The sequence below is a fragment of the Amblyomma americanum genome, chromosome 4 (genome assembly GCF_052857255.1).
Source record: "Amblyomma americanum isolate KBUSLIRL-KWMA chromosome 4, ASM5285725v1, whole genome shotgun sequence".
NCBI lineage: Eukaryota > Metazoa > Arthropoda > Arachnida > Ixodida > Ixodidae > Amblyomma > Amblyomma americanum.
The window spans coordinates 99,259,727-99,284,890 of NC_135500.1; the positions used below are offsets into that span (position 1 = coordinate 99,259,727).

A 25,164-nucleotide genomic window follows, 5' to 3' on the forward strand; every position below is an offset into this window, starting at 1 on the left:
GGAGAATTGGGCGGATAGAGCGACACTCGACCGACGATTCGTTAGAGAACCGATGTTTCGATGCCGATCCAACCCCTTCTGCTTTCACTAGCTTGGTGCCAGAGGGGAACGTTGGCATCGGCCGGTTCTCATGACGTCGCAGTTGCAGTGCAGCAGAGGCTGAGCAGGAAAAGGAAGGAGACGGTCCTTTCTCCCCTTCCCTTTGATGTGGACTGTTGCACTGCCACAGTTGTTCACGAGTATAGTGTGAAATCGCAGGTGACTGGCAAGTGCCTCAGTACAAAGCGGTTAATCGCTACGTCATGAAAATAAGTCTACGCCTTTAGCCATGCTTACATATGAACCCGGTAGCGCTAGGTCAACCCGGTAGCGCCAGGGACGCGTTGAGCATGGTCAATTCATGAACTCGATTTTATCGATTCGAGACCGGTTCAACTGTAGCGACACCGAGTGTCGAGCAAGTAGCAGCCTTCAAGATTGAGGCACGTGATCGCTGTATCGGAGGTGCGACGGCGCACGTGAAAAGCAAGTTTGCATTTATCCTCTCCCCTCTCAAAACTCTACTTTTCTATTCGGCAGCGTTTACAAGCACACCGGGTCAGGGTCGAGTTAAGTCACCTGCCCCTTGCAGCGGAGTTGATTGGACCTGACCCGTCGAATCCCGACTCGGCACGCACTTACATGAACATAGTACCGGTTTTCGGCCCGATAACTACACAACCAGGCGTTTTGAGTTCATGATGGCCACCTATGAGGAATATTTGCTCCTGCTTTCTTGACTTGTATCAACACCCGGGTTACTGCGCCCCTGCGCTGGTCAAGGAACAATGCTGTTATCCCACACTGCCCTGAATAGGGAGCTCCCTTCTTGTGTTTTGGCACTAAGAATGCCTTATTGTGTGGCTGCCGGAAGGGGAAAGGGGTGGGGGGCGCTTTTGTGAGTGGCCTCTCAACCCACTTCCTTTCCGCACCAAGAGCTCGAGCAAAAAAGAACAGCTGAAATTGTTTCAGAATACAGCTCAGGCAAGAAAAAAAGGAAAGAAAGAGCTCACGTCCGTCCAAGTTCTGAGTAAAATCCTGCGCGCACGAACTCAGACAACCAAAAGGTTGGTGGTAGATTGTAGTAGCGACAAAATATTCTGACGCCAGGTGGAGCCACGTCACGCTAGTTAAATGTGGTGCGAATTTCAAATCCCCGCATAAAGTACATACGCAACTTTCAGAACCTGTAAAACGCTAACACTTAGCTCGATATGGATGAAAATTGCTGATCGACAATCAAGAAAGAAAAAGAGAAGAAATGTTGCAGACGAAATTCTAATATCTGGCTTAGTTTTTTTCACGAGATGACATGAAAGCCGGCATATATAAAAGTGCAATTTTTCTGTATATTTACCTCTGATTTGTAAATAGATGAAACTTAAAAAATTATATCTGTCCGCAACATTTCCTCCATTCACTAAATAAGAAAGCGCTGCCACAGACCTCTTGAAAATCGAGCCATTTTTAGACATGCTAGAGCTTCTGAAAGTTTTTATGTATTTCCGACGGACGCTGTCACTGGTGAACCCTTTTAAGAGGGTTAACGAGTGACAGTGGCAGTGACAGGCATTGTTAGTGCCAAAACACAGGAAGGGGGCTCGCTATTCAGGACAGTGTGGGAGAGCAGCATTGTTCCTTGCCCAACGCAAGGGCGCAGTGACCCATTTGTCGACACAAGTCAAGAATGAAGCTGCAGATATTCCTCATAGGAGGGCCTCGAGCTGATAGCGGCGCTTACATGAACCCACACACCTGGTTGTTTGAAAACCGGTACCGGTACACACGCCGAGCCGGAAGTCGACGGGGCGGGTCCAGTCACTTCCGCCGCAAGGGGTAGGTGACTCATTCGACCCTAAACCGATATGCTTGTAAACTCTGTTGAGTCGAAGAGTATGATAATTGAGAGGGGAGAGGATAAATGCGAACTTGCTGTCCACGTGCGCCGTCGCACCTCCGAAACAGCGATGGCGTGCCTCAATCTTGAAGGCTGCTACTGCTTGCTCGACGCTCGGTGTCGCTACAGCTGAACCGGTATCAAATCGCTAAAATCGAGTTCATGTAATCACGCAGTGGTTGAGTTCAATTTACCATGCTCAACCCAATCCCCGAATCGACCCGACGCTATCAAGTTCAAGTAAACAGGGCTAATGGCGGAGGCTGATTGTCATGACGTAGCGATTAACCTCCTTTCACTGAGGCACTTGCCAATCACCTGCGATTTCACGCTATACTCGCGGACAACTATGTATGACAGTGCAACAGCCCACATCACGGGGAGAAAGGACCGTCTCCTTGCTTTTCCTGCTCAGCCTCTGCTGCACTTCAACTGCGATGTCATGAAAACCGGTTGAAGCCAACGTTCGGATTTGGCTCCAAGCTAATGAAACCAGAATCTTTCGGATCGGCACCGAAACATCGGTTCTCTAACGAATCTTTGGTCGAGCGTTGCTCTTTTTCTCCAATTCTGCTCGCGACCAAGCATATCTCTGCCAGAATGTTCGCGTTATCAGTGCAGGTGCTCTCCACTCTACGCAAGGAAGCATGGGTGCACATTATCTGTAGAAAGAGCTCGCGGATTTCCGAGCCCCCTACTCCAGAATAGATATCTCCGTGGTGTAAATAACGTGATGACAAACGTTCATGGCCTCGCTGGCAAAATCATCCAGTTTTGTTTCTGAACCAGTTTCGCATCTGTCAAGCGTTTCCAAACCGTCTTTATCCTCCCAATTAGATGCGCGTCGGTATACGCCACACCTAGTCGCAACTCCTGCACTACGCTTCCAAAAGTCGCACATTTTAATCAAAAAAACGCTCGGAAGGGACGCTATATAAATACATATATAAATATATGTGATACATAAAAGTATATAATATATATAAAGGAAAATAAAAATAGAGCTCATTATGAGACTATTTCGGAAACCAAAGGAGGTGTGGAATTTTCGCTTTCAAACCCCTGACCTCATGACATTTCAGGTGCGCTGCCGTTTTTGTGTCCACAAAGAGCACACGCGATTGGCGTGGCTGCAGTGGCTATCTTCTATTAAATTGCAATTTATATTATTTTTAACTATAAACAACTAATAGCAATTTTGTCCAGAACAGTTGGTAGTCGCTTGTGCAATGACGAAATTCGCGTTCAAAGTCATTACGAATAACAACAGGACGATCTCAGTGCTTTTGCAAACCACACATCTCACCCTTTAACCAAGTCTCATTTCTTCCGTGGTGAAATTATAAGTAGGGAAGGAGACATGAAACGAAGTATTTCAGCAGTAATTTAGTTACTGATGTGACTATCGCCCATAAATAAACATAAGCATTCGGCGACGCCGATAGCAACAAACGTGCTCAGTGGTCATCGAAGAGGAACCTTCAATATAAGGCGCTAAAAACAACTACAACAACCCACAATAATGGCGAAATAGTTGCGACTGGCTACATTCCTTCTATATAACGCGCTCACATCTCGCATCACAAAGTGATATTCCCGAGCGCCAACGATTTTAAACACAAACAAACAAGTAGTACAACAGTTTCGCGGCATTACTTCTGCCAATGAATCATCGGTCCGATGCTTAAACGAAAAGTTTAAACGATGCTTAAACGCTTAAGCATCGTCTTTAAGAGCAGGAGGCGACAGCGTGTTGCAGCGGTGGCAAGGAATCCACTGAACGCCATCGACCGTTCTGCGTGACGCCTTGCCCGGACATATTAAGGAAAGGAAAAAATATCGTGGTGGACACCCGAACCGCGCCGTAAGGAGATGAAAAAAAAATTGCATTGGTTAAGGAAAGGAAATGACGCCTGTCTCACGTATCTCGGTGGACACTCAAACCGCGCCGTAAATGAAGAAAAAACACCCTTCCAAGGCAACACCGTGTTCACTAGACACGCCTATGTTCGCCCCAAACCATCGAGCTGGGGTGGCGGAGGGGTTAGCGTGCTCGTCTTGCACTCCGGAGGCCCTCGTTCGATTCCCCAACTCGGCCAATTTCCTACTCGTATTTATTTATTATTACTTCTGGCGTTTTCGCTCTAGCTTTTCTGCGGTACGGGGCCCTTAACGCGGTCGACTTAGAATTCCTGATATCCTTTCGTAAAAAGACTGTAACACGGCTCCTGCTTCCGGCTTTGTGTTGTTGTTGGGGTTCAGGAGTGCCCCGTGATTGCTTCCGGGCGCTCCATCTATGGTGTGCTCTGGAGCACCGGCCAAAAGTATAAGCCATCCAACGTGGACAGGAGAAATTCTTCGGTCGAAGTAGTGCTCTTTCAAGGAGTATTTGGCCGTGCGAATCCAATTTATTGTCAATTACAGATATTTAAAACGATGCACAGCTTCCGTTGTGTAGCCGAACGGCACTGTCATGTCGACCGATACTAGATAACTACTCTCTTGAACATAATTGTAATGTGGGCTGTTCCGTGTTAACCATTGACAGTATTGTTACTGCATATTATCCCTATGTACAGTCAATGTCAAAATGACGGAGGTGACTTCTGTGTGGAACGAACGAGACGAGTTATTTGTATGTAGCGTGTGCAACGATCACTCGCTTTCGGACACAAGAGATGGTGAAAAGTAGAGGGACCAAAAGGTCAGCTGTGATTTTTTTCGTCCATCTTGCGAATAATAACTGTGGTAGAGAATTTAATAATCATCATCATCAGCCTGACTACGCCCACTGCAAAGCAAATGCCTCTCCTTGGCGCTCGGCTGCTGACCCGAACGACACGGGTTCGATCCCGGCCGCCGTGGTCTAATTTCGATGGAGGCGAAATTGTAGAGGCCCGTGTGCTGCGCGATGCCAGTGCACGTTAATGAACCCCAGGTGGTAGAAATTTCCGGAGCCCTTCACTACGGCGTCCCTCATAGCCTCAGTCGCTTTGGGACGTTAAACCCCCATAAAGCATAAACCAAGCAAATGCCTCTCCGATGCCTCTAAAATAAACCCTGTCTTTTGCCAGCTGCGCCCACCATCTGCGCGAAAACTCCTCAATCTCATTCACCCATATATATTTCTGCCTCCCCCTGCTACGCTTGCCTTCGCTTGGAATCCCACCTCGTTACCCTTAAGAGCCAGCGGTTTTCTTGGTTTCGCATTACATGTCATGCCGAAGCCCATTTCTTCCTCTTGGTTTCGACTAGGATGCCATTAACCCGCGTTTGTTCCCTCACGCACTCTCACCCAGCATTTAATCGAAGTCGCTTAAATATAAAGCGACTACCTTCATACTGATTCCGACTGCATATTGCATGTACTGTTTGAGTCACCGGCTCTGCATGACCACTCACAGCCAACAGCGGCATGCGTCGACGCTCAAGTACGCGGACCTGGCGATGAGTGCGAACCCTTCGAGCCACGGGAACGAGTTCAGCTCCCCGGTGTCGAAGAGCGGAAGCACCACGGACGGCTTCCAGCCGGAGAGCGGCAACCACGCGCCGCTCATGAGTGGCTCCTCTCCGCGGGACCACGGAGACCCGAGGGACGCGGCGCTCACCACTTGCAACCTGCTCTGCTTCGCCTTCCAGTGCACCCGCGGAATGGAGTACCTCGCCTCCAGGAAGGTACGCGCGGGCGCAGTTCGGTTCCTATAAAAACTGCGCTTGGGTGCAAGCGCTTCGTGATTGGTCGAAGTGCGATTTCCGTCTAACCACGGGAGCCAGTGAAAGGTATCTAGGGCTTCGGGAATTGAAGGCGTTATTTGAGGGACAGAGATGAAGAGAAAAATGACGCAAAAATTCAAATTCTGTTAAATCTCTAAATCTGTGCACCAGTCATGCCAGCATTGAATCTGTCGAACACAGATTGGTCCCACTTGCCATCTGTGATTTACTGAGACGGCGTCTCTGTCACTCCTCGATGCACACGCGGTACAGTATATGTTTCTCGCATTAGCGCTGCCAACCTTGCCTCCAGGATGGTATACGTGTGCGCGCAGTACGCCTCCTACAAACATTTCACGCATATTACTCCTTCTCTCTTGAATTGAGGATGATGGCAAGAGGCAGCAGCGCTATGTCGTCTTCCTTTCAATATGCTGACGTGGGCTCACTCCAAGTGTCAAAGAGCCCGATGATTTTTGAGGGCGAAGCGACATCTGTCAAAAGCCGACCATGCGGTCATACGAGTGGCACTCGTAGTCCGTTATTTACACATGGCACCGAGCGCACAGAGCCGTGATGGCCAATCGTTTCAACGGGTATGAAGCAAGGGAGACTCATTATTGCTGCACAGTTATACTTTTATTCCTGGCGTCCATAAGTGCCCGTGCATTAAGTTTTTGCATTGACACTATATACGCCGATTACGTAAAGTTTGTCGTATGCAAGAACAGACCATTATCGGCTCGCCCCTTAGCTCTCATCTTGTCGGGTGTCGAGTTGCTTAGCGGTTTCACCCCGGTCTGTCATATAATGAGCTGGTGTGCGAATAGCTGTGTGAATCGGCGTACACGGAGCTCTAACGAAGCGTCATAGGCGGAGTTCTGCTCCACCAAACGATTTTGGGCATTTGTACACGTTCACAACGCATCTGATAAAAATTTCAGCGAAACGTTTGCTTTTGCGCGTCATCTCCGCTAACGTGCGGCTTCAGTGGTCGGAAATTTGATAAAACGAGACCTGCATGTTACACTGCGGATTACTTCAGCCATCCGTACGCTGTGGGCAGCGGTGTTTATTTATGAACTTTTGCTGGACATTGGGTTTAGCTCATAGCGGTATCAAGCGCTAACAAGAATCTATGCGTTCATTGTTATGTTTAAAAGTGAAAACATGAACATTCGATGACAAACGACTGCACGCATATCTCGATTTGTCTGTCACAGTAGTGGCTTAGTTTAGAAGCCTGTGCCTGAGCTTTTGTTGACATTATTGTGTTAGCGTTGTATTACATGAGTTATGTTTCTCATGTGTACCGTTAATTTGGTGTACTGTAGGCCTTTCTAGCAACTTCGTGGGGAGAGCAACGCAGAAAATACTACGGCGTGTTTTAGCATCGAAGAACCGCAGAGTGAACCTACTTCAGCTGAGTCTAGCTCCTCTCTAAACAGTTTCCTATCTTAGATGTTTCACGATAACTCCGTTGGTGAGTTCATTTATTCAAAGACAAAAGAAGTGGCCGGCGGACTGAAATAATAAAAAAGTCGCCTAACACCGACTTAATTTAGAAACGAAAGGACAACGCTTTGGCATGCTTTAGGGCAAAGACCCACACATAAAAGTAAATATATTTTGACGCATATGTAGTACATGTCTATGACTCAAGAACGTGAGCAAATCTAAAAAGAGGGCTGCATTATTAGCAGAGTATCAAACACAGCGATAGCTGCAAAAGAAAACAAAATTAACTCTCAGCACGCCTTGATGATCGTAGTTTATCTTCGCGCAACCAAACTCCCTGCTTTCTGTATTGTCATGACACTCAGATACAAAAAAAGACTTTATTCTTTTTGTTTTTCTTGCAGTTGATTCGCAGAGACTTGGCGGCGAGAAACGTCCTGGTGAGTGGAGAAAACGTCGTGAAAATCTGTGATTTCGGGCTCGCCAAGGACTGTTACAAGTACTCCAACTACGTCATGAAGGGAGACGTAAGTTCGCTATTTCCAGCCATTCCTCACATGCGTTCTGTTCACTGTCAATCAAAGCTGAGTTGACGAAATCGCAGTGCGAGAGTTAAAACAGTGTAGCTCGATCGCTGGAGTTTTTATGCTATTTAAAATAAGTATTTCAACCAACAAGTTTGCGCTTCAGAAAAATTTGTGTAGCATCAGAGCAGCTAAACGCAGGTTGCGTTATTGTCGGGTACAGTTGCAGAATGAAGCCGCAAATCCCACATTTCATACGGGAGCTTTCCAACGAACGGAGTCGACTCTGGAGTAACCGCCTTATACCTGCTGTGGTGGCACCGCACGTAGCTGTCGGGTAGGAAGCGGTTGACTACCACGTCATGACAGTAGCCCGACGCCATTGGTGGGAAGGCCTCCTTTGACTATTTTTGAAAGTGTGACTCACTACAGTAGTGTATTTTATGGGGCCACATAACATTAACAGCTCAGTACAGATCTCTGTACGAATAGAAGTGCTCTCGAACCTTGCTAAAACTGAATTATTTATAACGAAATAATGGTTATAATTAAGGGATGACAATTCCCATTGGAAGCCCGGCCAACACGGCCAACACGGCCAACACGGCTCTAACGAAGCTACGGCTATAACGAAGTAATCGGCGGGCCCCTTCAACTTCGTTCCCCTTCAACTTCATTGTAACGAGGTTCAACTGTACCTCATTTTGTTATTCTGCTTACACTCATTTATCTGTCGCTGTGTGGTTGCTGAAATTGTGCGGCAATATAGTGGGTTCACTGTGCTTTGCAGTTCGGTGGACACAAAATTTTACTATCGCACCAAAATAAGCTCCCAAACTGCACAGTTTACAAAGTTTCTCTCATTCACGACACTGGCAGAATAGTCATGTGGTTCGAAAAACATATATTTGCATATATGTGGGCACGAAAATGCGATTAGGAATTAGTTGCTTATTTTCGGCTCTAGAGAAGACAAAGATATTTTTGTCAATAGTTACTTTCTAAGGCCACATTATGTGCGATTATAACACAGGACCATGTTAGTAACCTATTGCTTTCGGTTCGCTTATCGCTACTATAATGCTGGAAGTTGTTCTGTATCAGACCGCTGCCTTCACGTCTGTGCAGTTTTTTGGTAATTTCTGCTATAATCAGGGAGGCGCCGCTCCCTTTTTGCCACGGCGATGGAAGTGGAGGCTGCTGTGCCTCTATTGGAACACGATAGGTCGGCAGCAGCCGCTCAGAGGAAGCGCCTGCACCGCCAGAGTGGCTCGAGCAGCCAGGGCACTGTTGTGTACTCGGTGCCAAGTGAAGACTCCTCGTCCTCGGCCGACGACGGTTTCATACCGGTTGTTGGTAAGAAGGGCAAGCGCAAGTTGCGTAGACAAGCCGAATCGTCCTCATCGAGCACGTCAACGGTGTCCTTATCAAGAACGCCAACGATCATCACGGCGCGAAGTTCCTCGGCGCATACAGCCTTGCTTGTGCCGTTGAACTCAACGGACAACTTGAACCTACTGAACAGGCAAGCCATCTCTATTTATCTGGAGAGCCTTGTACCAGGAGGCATTAAAGATGTCAGAATCAACCCGATCAAAAACGTCATTGCCATTGATGTGGTGGAGCGAAGTTCACTAGAGAATATAACCGCAATCACAAAACTCGGCAACATCAGTGTACGCCCCCTTATTCTCCAGGACAGCGGCACTAGGGCTGGCGTAATCTACAACGTCGATATCGCCACCTGTGATGCAGATTCACCCATGTTGATCAAGCCGGCAACCAACGGCATTTCCATCATTCAAGTTCAGCGGTTAGGCAGATCTCCATGCATCAAGCTGACCTTCAAGGGTGACTGCATACCATCGTACATTAATGTTGGGCACTTTCGTCATCCAGTTCGACCTTTTGTGCCTAAGACACTTCAATGCAGGAAGTGCATGAGGATCGGCCACGTGAGCGGCGTCTGCATCAACTCCATCGTGTGCCCGCGATGCTCCGAGTCACACAGCGGTGATGTTTGCCGCGCGACTACCTTGAAGTGCGCCAACTGCCACAGCCCTCATGACTCTTCCTCGAAAGACTGCCCCCGTCTAAAGACCGAGCGGGCGGTACTGAAGCAAATGGTGCAAGACCATTCTACGCACAAACAAGCCGCCGCAAAGGTGCGACGACCTCGTTCGCGCCGCCGAAGGTCGTCAAAGAAAGCAGTCACATTTGACAATAATGCCCCAAACCCAACTGCACCTTGTCTGCCTCCACCAAAAACCGTACCAAATCAAGGGAGCCCGGCGCTTGGTGAGGCTGCACCTGCTGCCTCAGATGCAACTTGGCCACCACTGCCAAAGCCTTCTACGCCTACTGCGTCAGGGTTGTTGGCGCACTCAGGGCAGTGTGCAGCGCCTACGACTGATCCAGCCAACAGGCACGATCACGGCCATGGCCCAGATATGCAAGTGATTGCAATGCTCACGACACTAATGAATGCCATGCGTGCTCTGCTTTCCAGCCTACACACGCCAGTAGCACATAGCGCACTTCAAGTGCTGGACGCGCTACATCCAGTTCTAGTGCCTCTACAGTAGACGGCATCATGGCTCCTTCGGACCTGTCTTTTCAAAAGAAAGTCAAGCAAGCTTTCATTTTCCAGTGGAATGCTCGTGGGCTCCAGTCCCAGATTTCCGATTTACGGCACTACGTCTACGAGAATCACTCCTCCATTCTTGTGATTTGTGAACCGAAGACCCCGGCAATTTTGCGAATATCCGGTTACGAGGCATTTTCATCACCCACGTGCAACAGATCCAGCAAAGTCATCGTCTACATTAGACGTGAAGTTACATATGTGCAACATTCAGTTCCTCCGAACGAAGACAATCAGTACGTTTGCCTGACAGTGAAGAGCCGTGACCTGACGTTTACGCTACTGGTAATGTACTTGGCGCCATCAAGTCGTTTCGACGCCAGAAGGTTGAGTGGTTTGATGGCAGCTACACCTGCTTCGTTGGTTATTATGGGTGACTTCAATGCTCGTCACACCATGTGGGGAGGCGTTAGGATGGACGTTAGGGGAAGACAGCTTGTGTCCTTCGTCTCTGACCATGACCTCCAGTGCCTGAATGACGGAAGCCCGACCTATATACGAGGGGTGACTTATAGCAGCTGCTTGGACTTGACTTTCGTTTCAAAGTGCCTTAACAACAGCGTCCGGTGGTTTTCGGATGTAGAAACCCATGGCAGCGACCATATCCCAACCTATCTGATTATTACCGGCCATTCCACATTTTCCCCAGCCACGTGTAGGCAGCGCATTGACTCGATAGTTTTTAAATTACTTATGGAGGCTGCTTGCGCAGAGGGCTTCTCTACCGGTCTTGAACAAAAAATTAAGGAGGCCATGGAACACGCCACCTGCCCCTTTAACCCTGTCGCTAAATAAACCGATTTTGACTTCGAATTGCAGCGACTGCGATCATAACGGCGCAGGGCAGAGCGCAAATACCGCCGAACAAAGTCACACCTAGACCTAAGAGATGCTAGGCGCATACAGAAGAAGATTCAGCGCAAAATTCAGGCACTGCAAACAAAACGCTGGAGGACATTTTGCCAAACACTTGATCCACGGACGCCTTTGTCACACGTTGGGAGTGTAATTCGGGGTCTTCACACGTCCCCTCAACAGCGCAACCCGTTCAAATCTGTAGCGCTCCACCAAAGGCACAGTGTGGTTGAGGTAGCTGAAGATTTCTGCGCAAGAATAACAGGCCCTCCGAATCCAGGTGCAACGCTGCACTGCAACAATGTTCCACCCTCACGGGATTCTCGGATGGATGCACTATTCTCTATGGAAGAACTTGATGCTGCGCTGGCATGTTGTAGAAGGTCATCATCACCAGGGCCCGATGGTGTGACGTACTCCGCACTTGCCAACCTTGGCCAAGAAGCTCGACGGGCTCTTTTGGAAACTTATAACAAGACATGGACTGCTGGCAGAGTTCCTCATGATTGGTAGACCAGTCGTCTGGTTCCAGTTCTTAAGCCGGGGAAATCACCGCTCGACCTTTCATTATACCGTCCAATTGCACTCGCCAGCTGCGTCGGCAAAGACATGGAAAGAATGCTGCTCACACGCGTGGAATGGTACTTGGAGCGATATCAGATATATCCAACCTTCATGTCTGGGTTCCGACGGGGCCGCTCTTCTATCGACAACGTGGTTGACCTTGTAACGTCGGTGCACCACAGCAAAAGTTTGAAAAGATTGACGGTGGCATTGTTTTTGGATATCAAGGGCGCGTACGACAACGTAACGCATAAGGCCATTTTGGACGCAATGGAAGCTGCTGAGATCGGAGGCCGCACGTTCATCTGGATACGCAGCTATTTATCAGAGAGGTCATTTTTGTCCTGACTGCTGACGGACCAACGTCCTTACACCGAACTTCGAACGGAGTCCCTCGGGGTGGAGTGCTGAGCCCAGTTCTCTTCAACCTTGCTCTTATCGCCTGGTCGACGTATTGCCACAATCTGCTCAGATCTCGGTATATGCAGACATCTGTATTTGGGCATCAGGGGTGACCCGTCCTCAAGTTTGTGCGAGACTTCAAAAAGCGGCATCGATATCTTATCTTCGCTTGCAGGGCCTGAACATTTCGACCGAAAATTGTTCACTTGTGGCGCTCACACGCAAATTAATGTCACGTTACACCATTCGCATCAATGGCGAAGCCATTCCCTATGAGAGAAGTCACAGATTCCTTGGTGTTGTCATCGACAGGAACCTCTCGTGGAGTCCACATATCTACGACATGAGAAAGAGACTAATTTCGATTGTCCATGTCCTCTCCTTCCTCGGGGGAAAGTCCTGGGGCGCATCAGTGCGCTGGATGCTACAACTGTACCGTTCCCTATTTCTGGGCTACATGCGGTACAGTCTTCCGATATTCAGTTCCATTAGAATAACAAATATCAAGACTCTTCAAAGTGTGCAAGCGCTAGCTCTCCGTATCTGTCTTGGACTGCCTAAATGTGCATCAACAGCAGCAACTGTTCTTGTTGCCCGGGAACATCCTGTTAGTACATACATTGCTGTTGACACCATGAGAACACATATTCGGCACCTTACACGAGTTCCCTATCATCACCCCGCAACACTCCCAATAATTAGGCCGCGTACTGCATTCGCCAGTCATTGAAGCCCAATGCGCATATCTCCTATCGCAGTTCACCCCTGCGTCAAGACCGAGCTCACCCTTATGGAGTCTTCAGGAACCTCGGGTTCACCTCTATATTCCTGGCATTACAAAGAAAGCTGGTGTATCACTGCCCGCTCTCAAACAACTGACATTGAATCACCTGCATTCTTATCACAGTCACCGCATACATATTTACACAGATGGATCAGTACACTCGACCAGTTTTGCGGGGTCGGTGGTGATACCGGCCAGATCCATCTTCATGAAAGTGAAGACGACCCATCCAACATCTTCAACTGGTGCGGAACTCGAAGCCTTACGGGCTGCGGTAGAGTTCATCAGTCAAGAACCTCCACATGACTGGACGGTTTTCACCGACTATAAAGCAGCCCTTCAAGCCCTGCAAGCTGCGCTACGCCGCGGGTCGCAGGAGCAACTTGTTGCTGAGATCCGTCTACTGTACCACGGCACCGTTTCCAAAGGTCATGACATCATTTTTCAATGGCTGCCAGGACACTGTGGTATTATCGGTAATCACTAGGCCGATGCGGCTGCGCGTTCTGCTCACAACGACGGACTTCCAGTGAGGATCCCAATATCAAGACCTGACGCTGCGAGTGGGCTTCGCCCTTTGGCGCTGGAGCTCACACTTTCAGCGTGGAACACGGGAGAGCTTTGCAACCTCCGCCTCAAGGCACTGGACCCTGAACTGCGCCTTCGTCTTCCACGTAACTTAGAACGTCGCGACACAACACTGTTAAGCCGTTTATGGATCGGTGTTGCATTTACCAATTACTATGCTTTCCGGATGGGGATGGCCGACAGCCCTGCCTGTGAGAGCTGTAATTGTGAGGAGACCATCGCTCATCTTCTCTGTGAGTGCCCTGCATTTGCGAGTGCAAGACATACACTGTGTTGTGCCCTGGACCGCCTCGATCTTCGCCCATTAACAGAGCAAAAGATCCTCGGTCCGTGGCCACAACAGTCGACTGCCCTCAAGGCATACAAGGCACTCTTTGCCTACTTGAGAGCGACTGGATTGAGTGACAAATTGTGACAGCGTTGTGCGTGTGTGTGTTATGCCTTTTTCCCTTCTCTCTTCCTCCTTTTAGTCCCCTAATCCCTCTTCCCCAGTGCAGGGTAGCCAACCGGAACCCCTTTCTGGTTAACATCCCTGCCTTTCCCTCCTCCTCTTTATCTATCTACTATAATGTAGTCTATCGTTTCACTCACGGTTCTTACAGACCAGCAGATCGTTAGTCATAACTTGTGCGTTCTTCTCGGACCCAGTTGTTACTGCTATGCCGCTATCAGCTTGCATTTTCGTCATTTCGCCTCACATTCGTTTGTTGCACACATCTGAGAAATTGCAGTCCTTTTAAAGCTTCACTTAAATGGCAGCACTGGGATGCATGCGACCCTGTGGTCCAAGCTACGCACGGCGGAGGATTGGCAGTATGAAAGCCAGTGGCAATAAAACTGGCATGCTAAAAGTTTTGGAATCAAATAATGATCAACTTAATTTCTTGCATTGTTTTCATGGCAATGTATGCTTGGCTGGAAAGGGTATTAGTAAGGCCTGTGTGCATTTCGGGCTTCATAACTGTAAGAAAATAATATTCGATTTTTTGCTGAAAAAATGCCCCTGATGACGACCCGACACAGTGTTGGAGAGAGCGCTGTCGACTGTATGTGTTTGTATTAAAATAAGTTCGTTCTACATGTCCATTCCCTTACAATAATCTAGCAGCACTGTCTTCTTCCTCTTTTCAGGGCCTCCTACCTGTGAAGTGGACCGCTATTGAGTCAATTATGGACAGAGTGTTCACGACAAAAAGTGACGTGTACGTTCCCATTGCTTCACGATCCGAAAACATTGTAAAAGGCCTGCTTCATCCAGAATGAGTCCGTCAGCATAAGTGATATACTTCTTGCTGTTTATGGGTTGTTTAGGGGGGGTTTACCGTCCCAAAGCGACTCAGGCTATTAGGGACGCCGTTGTGAAGGGCTCCGGAAATTTCGACCACATGGGGTTGTTTAACGTGCACTGACATCGCACAGCACACGGGCCTCTAGAATTTCGCCTTCATCGAAATTCGACCGCCGCGGCCGGGATCGAACCCGCGTCCTTCGGGCCAGCAGCCGAGCGCCATAACCACTCACCACCGCGGCGGTATATACTTCTTGCTTCGAGCAGTCAAGTAAGCTGTGAGGATTAACCATTGATCATCTTTCGAGTAATTCAGAAAGGCAGGGTGAGTTGGAGGTAAACGGAAGAGGCCTTTGGCCTGCAGTGAACTCATGCGTACTGATAATGATGGTGACGAGGGTTTAGCCGGCACTAGCTGCTCTGCGCCTCTTGTTGGTATGGACCACATGTGTTCTTGATGTGACCACAGTAGGTTTGCTATAAATAAATTTGCCAGAGCGAGTCGAATACTGTAATAGTAGCTCATCATTTGCCGTCACGCTGAAATACAACGCATTTCAACAGCAAATGTAGTGTTGAGGCAATGTTAACACTTATGTACTATGGATCCAGATTCACATTGTGCATTCTTATGTCTGAGCGCTTGAACCGAACATATGCGAGGGCACGTCAGAGCTCGTGGAAAACAAAGCCGAAGGACCAACTGCTGAGAATATAGCTGAACGCGGTCTCACAGTAGTCCTAAATTGTCTTACTTGCCTGCGATTGCCATGAAATCAAGGAGATAGAAATGACCTTTCGTCTTATTCACAGGTGGTCGTATGGAGTGCTGCTTTGGGAGATGTTCTCCTTGGGAAGAAATCCTTATCCTGGAGTTGTCATCGACGAGTCCTTCTATAAGAGGCTTGAGAACGGCTACCGGATGGAAAAGCCCGAATACGCACCCGACGACGTGTAAGCACCAACATACTGTCTGATGCGCTAAACGCTGCAAAGACTTTCTTGCCCACATGTTGTGGCTTAATACGTCACTTTCTTTTGCACGCAGGTACGAGATCATGCAGAGCTGCTGGCAGGCAGAGCCAAAAAATCGGCCGGAGTTTTCAACTTTGGTCACCCGACTCGGTGACCTTCTGCAGGCCGGAGTGCGAGATGTATGTCAACATGCAATGAATACCTGTTCTCATTCACTCTTACGCGTATCGCACGCAAATAAAACGCATCTCGTCGACTTCGCTGAGGGAAGACAGTTGTTCACTGATTGTAAAAAAGGCACAAAAAAAGCCATTCCTTCTACATTAACGCGATAGCGTTAAGGGTCTGATTCAGCGGAAACCCCGACGTCGTCGTCGGCGCGAGTAAAAAAAACCCAGAGAAGCAGTCTAGGTGGGCCGCCTAGGTGGCAGGTGAGCCATCAGGCCTTGCCCACCGGATTGCGACCAAACTGCTCACCTTGGCAGGTGGCAGTACATTAAAAATTGGTCGCTAGAGGTTGCTCGGGAAGAGCAAGCTGGGTGTTACAAGCCCCCACCGGCAGCTGCCTTAACCTGCCGGGGAAGCGGCGCAACTTACCGCTGCACCACTGCACTCGGGGTGGTATGACGACTCTCAGTGATCTATGAATGCAAAGTAGAGAATGACCAATTTCGTATATAAGGACATTTACCCATTAACGCTATCGCGTGATACACCTCAAGCGTAGGCGCTTAAGGGTCCCTTTCAGAATTTTTTAACTTTCATTCGGCACAGTGCAGACAAAGCACTAACGTAAAGCAACGAAGTTCTCCATAGCCAGCTTAATGCATGATGCATGCGAGTGGTTTTATAAGATTCCGACTTACGCAACTATGCGTTGTGATACCATTTAAGAATATTGTAGCAAGCCGAATATTCAAAGCAGGAAGAAGTCATAAATAAATTAGAATGAACCAATGTCGTGCTTTCAGGCTTCGCACTTATTTATACGCCGGCTCTAGATTTTAAGCCAAATCCTTTCTCTGCAGTACTACATGACCTTGAACGACCCCTACGCCGATGCTAACCATCTCATGAAGAACAACGACTACCTCGCCATGGGAAACAATAGTCCAAGCCCGGATTACCTGGACATGAAGTCTGACGACAAAAACTTCATCAACACGAGTCTAGCCAGCATTCAGACGTGCTCGGAGCCGAACTACGCCAGCCTTGCCATCACCAACACCACCGTCTCCAACGGCAGCGCCATTGCGAGTGACGGAATCCAAATGATGCCCATACTAGGCCACGGCGGTGACACTCATGAGGATGACATGACTACAGAACCGAGCAACATGAACGTCAATGGGCCGACGTTGAAAATGTGCCTTCCGGCCGGCAAGCGCCGGTGTCCACCACCGCGTCTGCTGCCGCAACCAGGTGCAGCCACGGGAGACGCCAGGGCGTCGGACGACTTGAGCGAAATGTGCGCCATGCCATCGCTCGTGCCCGACCTGTCCGTTATTGTCGATGGTAGTGGCGGCACAGAGGTGTGAGTGGTTTCAGACCACGCCTGGATGGGCAAGGTGTCCTCCAGTTAGAAACTTGGCTCAGAAAGCTTAAGCTCTCTTTCGCTTGAGCTTTACTGTTTCAGTGAGAAAGAGCTGAATATTCAGCAAACATGCTGCCTCGTGTTACTCGAAGTTTCAGTTTAAAGGATACAACCACGCGACGCTTATGCGCAACGTGAAAAGCTAGGACTGTTGTCGAACTTGTGTAAATAATGTTGATACAGATTTTGTTTCTCCTTGCTTTTGTGGTTGTTTCGTCACCCTTACCTGTGTCTTCATAGATGTGGTAGGATAATGCCACTGTCTACTCGTTCTCGTTGTCGGTGTGCATGAATCTCCTGGCTCAATGTGCAGAGACCTCTTGTCTGCATAGCGGGCACATTTGAGAAAGAAGATCTGATCGTGTTAACAGTACTGGGAGCAGCTTCTGTGCAGCAGGCTACTTGAATAATGCACGGCTTGGAGCGGTGCTGGCCCAGGAATGGACCACATCGTCCCTATAAAAAGCAGTTGACGGTTCCTGGAATATTACTTACGATGTGTTCTTGCAGTAATAGGCAGGAATACGTTAACACTTATTTTGACTACGTGTCCTAATTGAAACTGAATGCAAGCTCGTTTTTATGTTTCTCATTCACACACTGTACGTTCTTTGGAACATAGAAATGTGCATTTAATGACCAATTCGTCAAACACACACATCAAACGCCCCTTACATATTCCACGCCTTGGTTTCCATCGTCAGTTCTTATTGCTGTCTCTACGTTATGTGACCGCGTTCTTCTTCACGTTTTTTGTTAATTAAGTCACGGCAAACCATAGCATGTCGACTGGACTGTAAATGTTCGTTGGGAACATCGACTTTGATCAAAAGTACAACAGCAACAGTATTCTTGACTCATCTTCCTGTTCTGTTATACGTATCGATGAGACACCTTGTCACACTTTCGTCTTTTTTTCTCAAGGTTGTGATCACGTAGGAGCGCGATGAGATCTGTTTTTCTTTCTGCTCAACTGAGCACCTTTCTCCTTGCGGTGTGAGCTAGTCATTAAGTACAGCGCCCTGGAAAGCATTGGTCTTAGACTTACGACACTGACCTCTTGATGTTGGTGCTTTGCGCTCAAGCTGAGAGGTCTGCTTTGAAGAGAATATAATTAAATAATAAAACCATGCCACTTGTAACTGTTTTCTTTTTTCAGCAGCATCCGTCGTTGAAAGAGCGAAGCAGTGATGGAGCACCGCATGTTTTGAACGCCTGCAGTTAGATTCATGATCCCACGATATTGAGCGCTTTTTATTTCACGCAGAATGTTTCTTTTTTACTGTGCTCACGGGGTAGACACTCATGCCGAGAAATAGTTGGAAAAGACCGAAGCGTGGAAATTGTATCAAATAGCATCAGCTCCGTAGAGTTTACTGAGTTAGCAGCTTAACTGCGTTTACCGTGTTCTGAGCGCACCATTAACACTTAGCGCAACATCTTGTGTGAGTGGAGGGCTTTAAAACTCGCTGTTGTTCGTTGGCTCAGTCGTTGATGGTTTTTGACGTCTACACTGCAAGGCGGTTTCGGTGAACGACACGAAAATGCTAGCAAAAACATCACTTAGCCGTGGTGTCAGCCCTGAACCAGCGACAACTCTCCTTAGGTCTAAAATTGAGGGACGGGGGTTAGGAAAAAGCTTAGTATAAAATTGTACTCTTCTGTCTACCAGCCATTGAAGTGTACGGTTTTAGCCTGCGTTCCGCGGTTTCCACATGGATGGGGAATCACTTCTTACCTTTGCTTGTCACATGTGCAGTCACCGAGAGCACAAACTTTCAAATTTCGCGCGTCGAGCCGGATGCGCACTTCCAACCAAACCCAGAAGACTACTGCGACGCACGTGCAGCAGGCGTGATAGTATAAGAGGCCTCCGTAGCCTCCGACGCGATCACGGAAGAAACCTGCAATAGACCCCGCATGAGTTTGAGAGCATGATGATGTTATAGACCGCTAGACGTTATGAACTTTGCTTGTCGTACAGTTAATCTATCCTAAGCAACCTCTCTTATGGCATCGTGCTTTGTGGCTGTGTATGGCAATTGGTATGTGGGGTTTAAATCCCCAACGCGGTGTACACGGGCTATAAGGGGCGCGTGGTGGAGGACTTTGCGTAAATTTCGGCCACCTGAAGATTTCTGACGAGCACTGACATCGCACAACTCAGGGGTGCTTTTCGTGTTTAGCCTTCGCGAAAATTCAACTGCCGTGGCATGGACCTGATCATCGGTACCCTTGCTCAGCAGCTGACCGCCTTAAACACTGAGCTACCACGGTTGGTATTATGCGGGTGCGGAAATCACAATTTACCTGGACACCTGTGTTTACTAACACAGGAGTTCGGAACATACACCCACAAGGCTGTCGAGACTGGCAAAATTTATTCTTTTAAACAGCTAGTCTATACCACCGTGATCTAGACTAACAAATTTTCCCACATATTATACTATGCTCTAGGAGCTGGACACTGAGTCCTCGCTCATCGTAGTGGCAATGCGATAACTGGTGCACCTGCCTGTACCGCTGGGCCTCGACAAAAGCGTTTCAACTGATTAATTTCCATCTACACCTCTTTACAGTTTTGAACTAGGGGTGCTTTTAAAGAGGTTTATCAGCCCCATTAGAATGAATTATGCCAGAAGAGAAGCTGAAACTTACTTGATTGGCCGACATCAGCACTGTTCGTGGGTGGGTTACATTAAAGGCTCGCACTGTGATTCATCATGCTGTGGCAAGTAACGTGCGCTGCGGTAACGTTAGTGGACATTTTATTGGTGCTTTGCAGCGCAATAATCAAATTCAGCCGAAACTGGCGCAGCGCTTAGGCGAGGCCGACGAGGCTGGAGCAGTGCCGAAGCAAACCTCGAAGTGTTGCGCACTCGTCACTTCCGAGAAGAATGGGACCATAGACATGGGGGAGCCGTTGAACCAGCCGGATACGACGGCGCACTCAAACAGCGAATAGAAGGAGGGTCCCAGCGGCATCGACGTCAGAGCTAGAGACCAGCATAGCAGGCAGAGCGCAGTCCACGAGCACCGCGACAAGTACTTCCTGTCCGTCACCCACCCGTAGCTGAGTCGGGTCGCGATATCAGCGATGGAGAACACAGGCACTAAAAGATCGGTGTTCCACTTGAGAACACCGCAGTCCACGGTGATGTCGATGACCACGGTCAAGTACGTCGCCATGTTGGTGAAGATAACCAAGTGAGTGAACGTCACCACGTAAAATCGTGGGTTGAGAGGAAACGAGAAAGCGTGTTCGGTGGTTGATTTGCTGACTGAGCAAATAACTCTAAGCCTATTGGCCGCCGGGCTCTTCCAGGCTGTTTCATCATTCGGGCTGACTTCACGAGCAGTGCCTTCCGGCGATTCTAGAGCACGAGACGTGTTCTGCGACAACAGCCCAGAAAATCGTTTGTACTTCACGTGCTCTCTTTGTCGGTTTTAGTGCACTCCGACCATTTTCTAATACTTGTGCGAAGCATTCACATTAACATCACAGACGTCGTGCATTGCCTCTTTGTTATCGTGATCATGATCGTGTCCGTTTTCAAAGAATGGTGTGCTGCTTACTTCCTGACTCGTAGAAAACAATACCAAGGACCTCTGTGCCTCCAGATCGCCGCGTAGGAAAGCCGCGGGGACGGCCTTAAACGTGATGGCACCGAAGATGAGCAGCGCTCCTCTGAAGCCGAACTGATGGAGCAGTACTGTTGCAGCAGCGGCGGAAGAATGAATCCTTCCACCGAGAGACCGGCCAAGTTAAAACCAGACGCCGTGGCTAGGTACTTGATGAAATGTTTGTTTACAGCTACCATGTTTAGTCTGATGCAACCGACGGAAATACCTGTCGATAAAGAAAACGCTCGTAAGATGGCGTTCTTCTCAGTGCTATTAATGTTTATATTTTGGTGGCGTTAAGCTTCACATGAGTATCGTTGACAATTGCCCTACCTGAATCTCCAGTTTAGGAAGAATTGCGTTTCCTATAATTACCTTGGAATACCAGTGTCGTCTAAAATCACTATAAGTAGTTGGGCCACCCATTCGCTCAAATTTCGGAATTCCTGCGCCTACCAATATCTCCGTTTCGTATTGATAGAATCGATAGGTTGCGGAATTCGGCGGTGCCTGCAACACGCAACATATCACTTAGCTCTTGCTTCAAGTTGCGTAAAATAGCGGGTTCGTGGCTATACTTTTGTTCCGACAGAATATGAGTGCGTGCTTAAGTTGGCGCATTGAGAGGCTCTATCTCAAGGCGCAGCATTTTGAGGAATGAGACGACTGATACAGTTCTAGAGGCAGTCTTACACCTGATACATAATTTTAGACGTCTATGTTCGTTCTACGCCATTTTAGTCAGTGCGGCATTTTTTTCAGATCTATGGAGAAAGAAGACGTGCCTACCATGTAAAATATTCAGTACTATTATTAAAAACCACAGGCCTGTAGCAGCATGACAGCATCATGCCGCTGGCCGTACAGCGAAAGAGCAGGATGGTCCGGATGGTGGCATACTTGCTGAGGATACCACCCAGGAGACCTGCTCAAGTTTTCTATCGTTCAAGGAAAGACACGAGGTTTGCTTAAAGGATGATCCAAAGGATTAGATTCATAGAGATCAAAACGAAAAGCAAAGACTGCAGGAGAGCTGCGGCTTTTTTGTGTTTCTTCCTGTTGATGCACTGCGGGCTTCGCCCGTTTTACAAACAACTTCGACCGCAACGTGAGTTGCGTGATGGGCCTTCTATGTCGCAATCCGAAGCTCTTTATCTCACTTTTTAGAACTTTAGTGTGATAAGAGTGCCAAAAGAGTTGCATCGAACACCCCAGCGAATGTTCCAGGCGCACATGTGTAGTAGTGGTGTCTTTAATTCTCACGAAAGCTGCGCATAAACTAAACAAATTATAGCTCTTTTGTTAGCACGTATGTGGTCGCTTCCGCCTTCTTACAGTTCGGATCACTATCGCGGACGAGAGTGGTACCTATAGCGTTTTATGGCGCAGCATTCTGGTACCTTGTGAACGAAAAAATTTCCGTTGTTTCTATAAGCTTCGGTTGTCCTTCACTGACCAGAAGCTGCTTTGTAATGTGAAACAGTCAGGAGACATTGATGAAAAGCGAGCTAGTCATAAGCCACTCACGGCATACCCGTTCTTGCAAAGATTGCGAGATGAAGACGCTTAAGTTGCTAAAACATACGCATTACACTGTGAAACATTCATGTACAAAAGGAACTGTGAAAGGTTCCTGCTAATTTGTCCGCGTAACCGCGTGAACAATAGCGAAATTCTTCCTAGACATTTCTGATCACCAAGAAAGTGACAGCGATCATTCCGCCAAATGTTGGTCGCCTCTCGCAAGTCATGGGTGCCTGGCAACTTTTGCAATCGATGGCACCTAAAAGATTAGAAGGACAACTAAGTAGTGCACAACTGATTGTACATGATGCCACGCTGTTGCACCTTTTCATTAGCTTCTCCGTATGAGTGCGGGGAACTGAACAGAGCGTGTCAGAAGCTCAGCTGGCACATGGTTGCACAAAAGACGCCTGCACAAAAATTGTACATTAAAACCACAAAAATTAAGAAAACAGACCACCCATCACAAAAAGCTCTGGATTTCCCCTGAAGGAACAGTAATTATCTTACCGTTATATATCCGAAGTGGCAGTCACGTAATACCATTACCGCCAACACAGGGTTAGAGATGTAGGCTGTAGCTGTAGGAGCATAGCCTCCGATCAAAACAATATGCTTTTCCTCTGTTGTCGTGCTCTCTTCAATTTTGGCGATTTTTGCTGCTGCACCACTGCTGGTTTGCGTAACTGCACAAAAACCTCTTTAGCACCATTTGGCGTGGCTTCACCTGCGAGTAGTTAGAGAGTGAAGTTGAGGCTCACAGGCCACGATGCTTCCTACTTCGTCACTTGGAAGGTCTGCTAGATGTTCACGTAAACGACGCCAGCGGCACCGAGGAAAACGTAGGAGAACGTGCTTATCCAGAAGCAGGCTGCTGCCACGACCCAGCTCTGCGGTGAGTCCATGGCTGCCGATGTTCTGGTTTGTCCGCACCGGGAGACCGTGTCATGGAAGAGTCGGCTGAGGCGAGCCTTATACCGCCGTTCGATCTCCCCTCCGATAGCGGATGGGAACGGCCGTGAGTGTTTCAAAGTAATGCAGGCTGGTGGAGGAGCTTTCCTCATAACCTTCAGCAATATAGGAGCAGCTTAGCTTGTCTTTCCTTATCGTACTGCTGGCTGATATTTGTGCATGCCGCTGAGTTCCCAGTTCAATGCGTTACGTCGCGTGCGATGATATCACAAATAACCGATGTTTGAGCCAGCCTCACTGTGCAAAAACGAAAAAAGAACACATAATAAATTACAAGTCATGCTATGTAAGAGCAAGGTTTTAATGTTCTAGCAAGCAGTAGATCACACTAACTATTGCTCAGCTATTTCTCAAACCACTGCAAACACCTTTTGTTGGCCATTGCAAACACTGCGTTATTTATTCTTAACTATACAGCTGCGCCACTGCCATCACTGCCACCACCGTCCTGTTAATACCACCTCTTGTATTTTGTTGCTTTCCAGTCAAGGTCAATTTTCGGATGGTAGCCAGGGCCAAATGTGGTGGTTTTAAGACACTCGCAGGCATTGCCAATTGATACCTCGTCAATGTGTGGCGCCTAGAATATACTAATGGGTGGCTTTTTGGATCTTGTTGGGGAAAAGAAATGGCGCAGTAATTGTCTCACTTATCGGTAGGCACCTCATCGGCGCCTTGAGGAAAGGTAGGCAGGTGGGTGTGAAAGAAGAGAGAAATAGGTCCCGTAGTGGAGTGCTCCGGAATAACTTCAACCACCTGGGGATATTTAACGTGCATTGACAGCGAACAGCACATTGGCGCCTTTTTCGTTTCGCCTCCATCGAAACGTGGCCGCTGCGGCCGGGTTCGAAGCCGGGTACTCCGGCTCAGTAGCTGAGCGCTCTAACCACTGAGCCACCGCTGTGGGTACATAAGACAATTCAGTGCTGTGAACGCGAAAGCACGCAGTGCAGGGTCTTCGGCTGCGGTGATGCCGTACTACTTCTACTGTAGTGGCCAGAGAAGCTGCTGTATCCGCGACGCCCGAATGGAATTTGCCGAAGACGACCACAGCGAAACCGAGCGCGAGAGACTGGCAGTTTAGCGAGCGTGAGGGGTTGCTACGGTTTTCCCAATGGTTTGTACACAGGTCATGTACATGTCATGTCATTGTCATGTCAGTGGTGATACCGGCCAGATCCATCTTCATGAAAGTGAAGACGAGCTATCCAACATCTTCAACTGGTGCGGAACTCGCAGCCTTACGGGCTGCGGTAGAGTTCATCAGTCAAGAACCTCCACATGACTGGAAGGTTTTCACCGACTCTAAAGCAGCCCTTCAAACCCTGCAAGCTGCGCTACACCGCGGGTCGTAGGAGCAACTTGTTGCTGAGATCCGTCTACTGTACCACGGCACCGTTTCCAAAGGTCATGACATCATTTTTCAATGGCTGCCAGGACACTGCGGTATTAATGGTAATCACCAGGCCGATGCGGCTGCGCGTTATGCTCACAACGACGGACTTCCAGTGAGGATCCCAATATCAAGACCTGACGCTGCGTGTGGGCTTCGCCCTTTGGCGCTGAAGCTCACACTTTTAGCGTAGAACACGGGAGAGTTTTGCAACCTCCGCCTCAAGGCACTGGACCCTGGACTGCGCCTTCGTCTTCCACGTAACCTATCATGTCGCGAAGCAACATTGTTATGCCGTTTATGGATCGGTGTTGCTTTTACCAAC

The 25,164-nt window shown here is 48.4% G+C and overlaps 1 protein-coding gene across 1 annotated transcript in view; it reads left to right on the forward strand.

Annotated features, from left to right (window-relative positions):
- LOC144128173 (vascular endothelial growth factor receptor 1-like) overlaps positions 1-18,444 on the forward strand; it is a 78,433-nt gene extending 59,989 nt beyond the window's left edge. The window contains exons 16-21 of the mRNA XM_077661276.1: positions 5,341-5,611; positions 7,513-7,635; positions 14,601-14,671; positions 15,571-15,711; positions 15,806-15,911; positions 16,761-18,444. Coding sequence (XP_077517402.1) covers positions 5,341-5,611; positions 7,513-7,635; positions 14,601-14,671; positions 15,571-15,711; positions 15,806-15,911; positions 16,761-17,270 — 1,222 coding nt within the window. The 3' untranslated portion in view covers positions 17,271-18,444. The remainder of the gene's footprint in view (positions 1-5,340; positions 5,612-7,512; positions 7,636-14,600; positions 14,672-15,570; positions 15,712-15,805; positions 15,912-16,760) is intronic.
- The last annotated feature ends 6,720 nt before the right edge of the window (positions 18,445-25,164 follow it).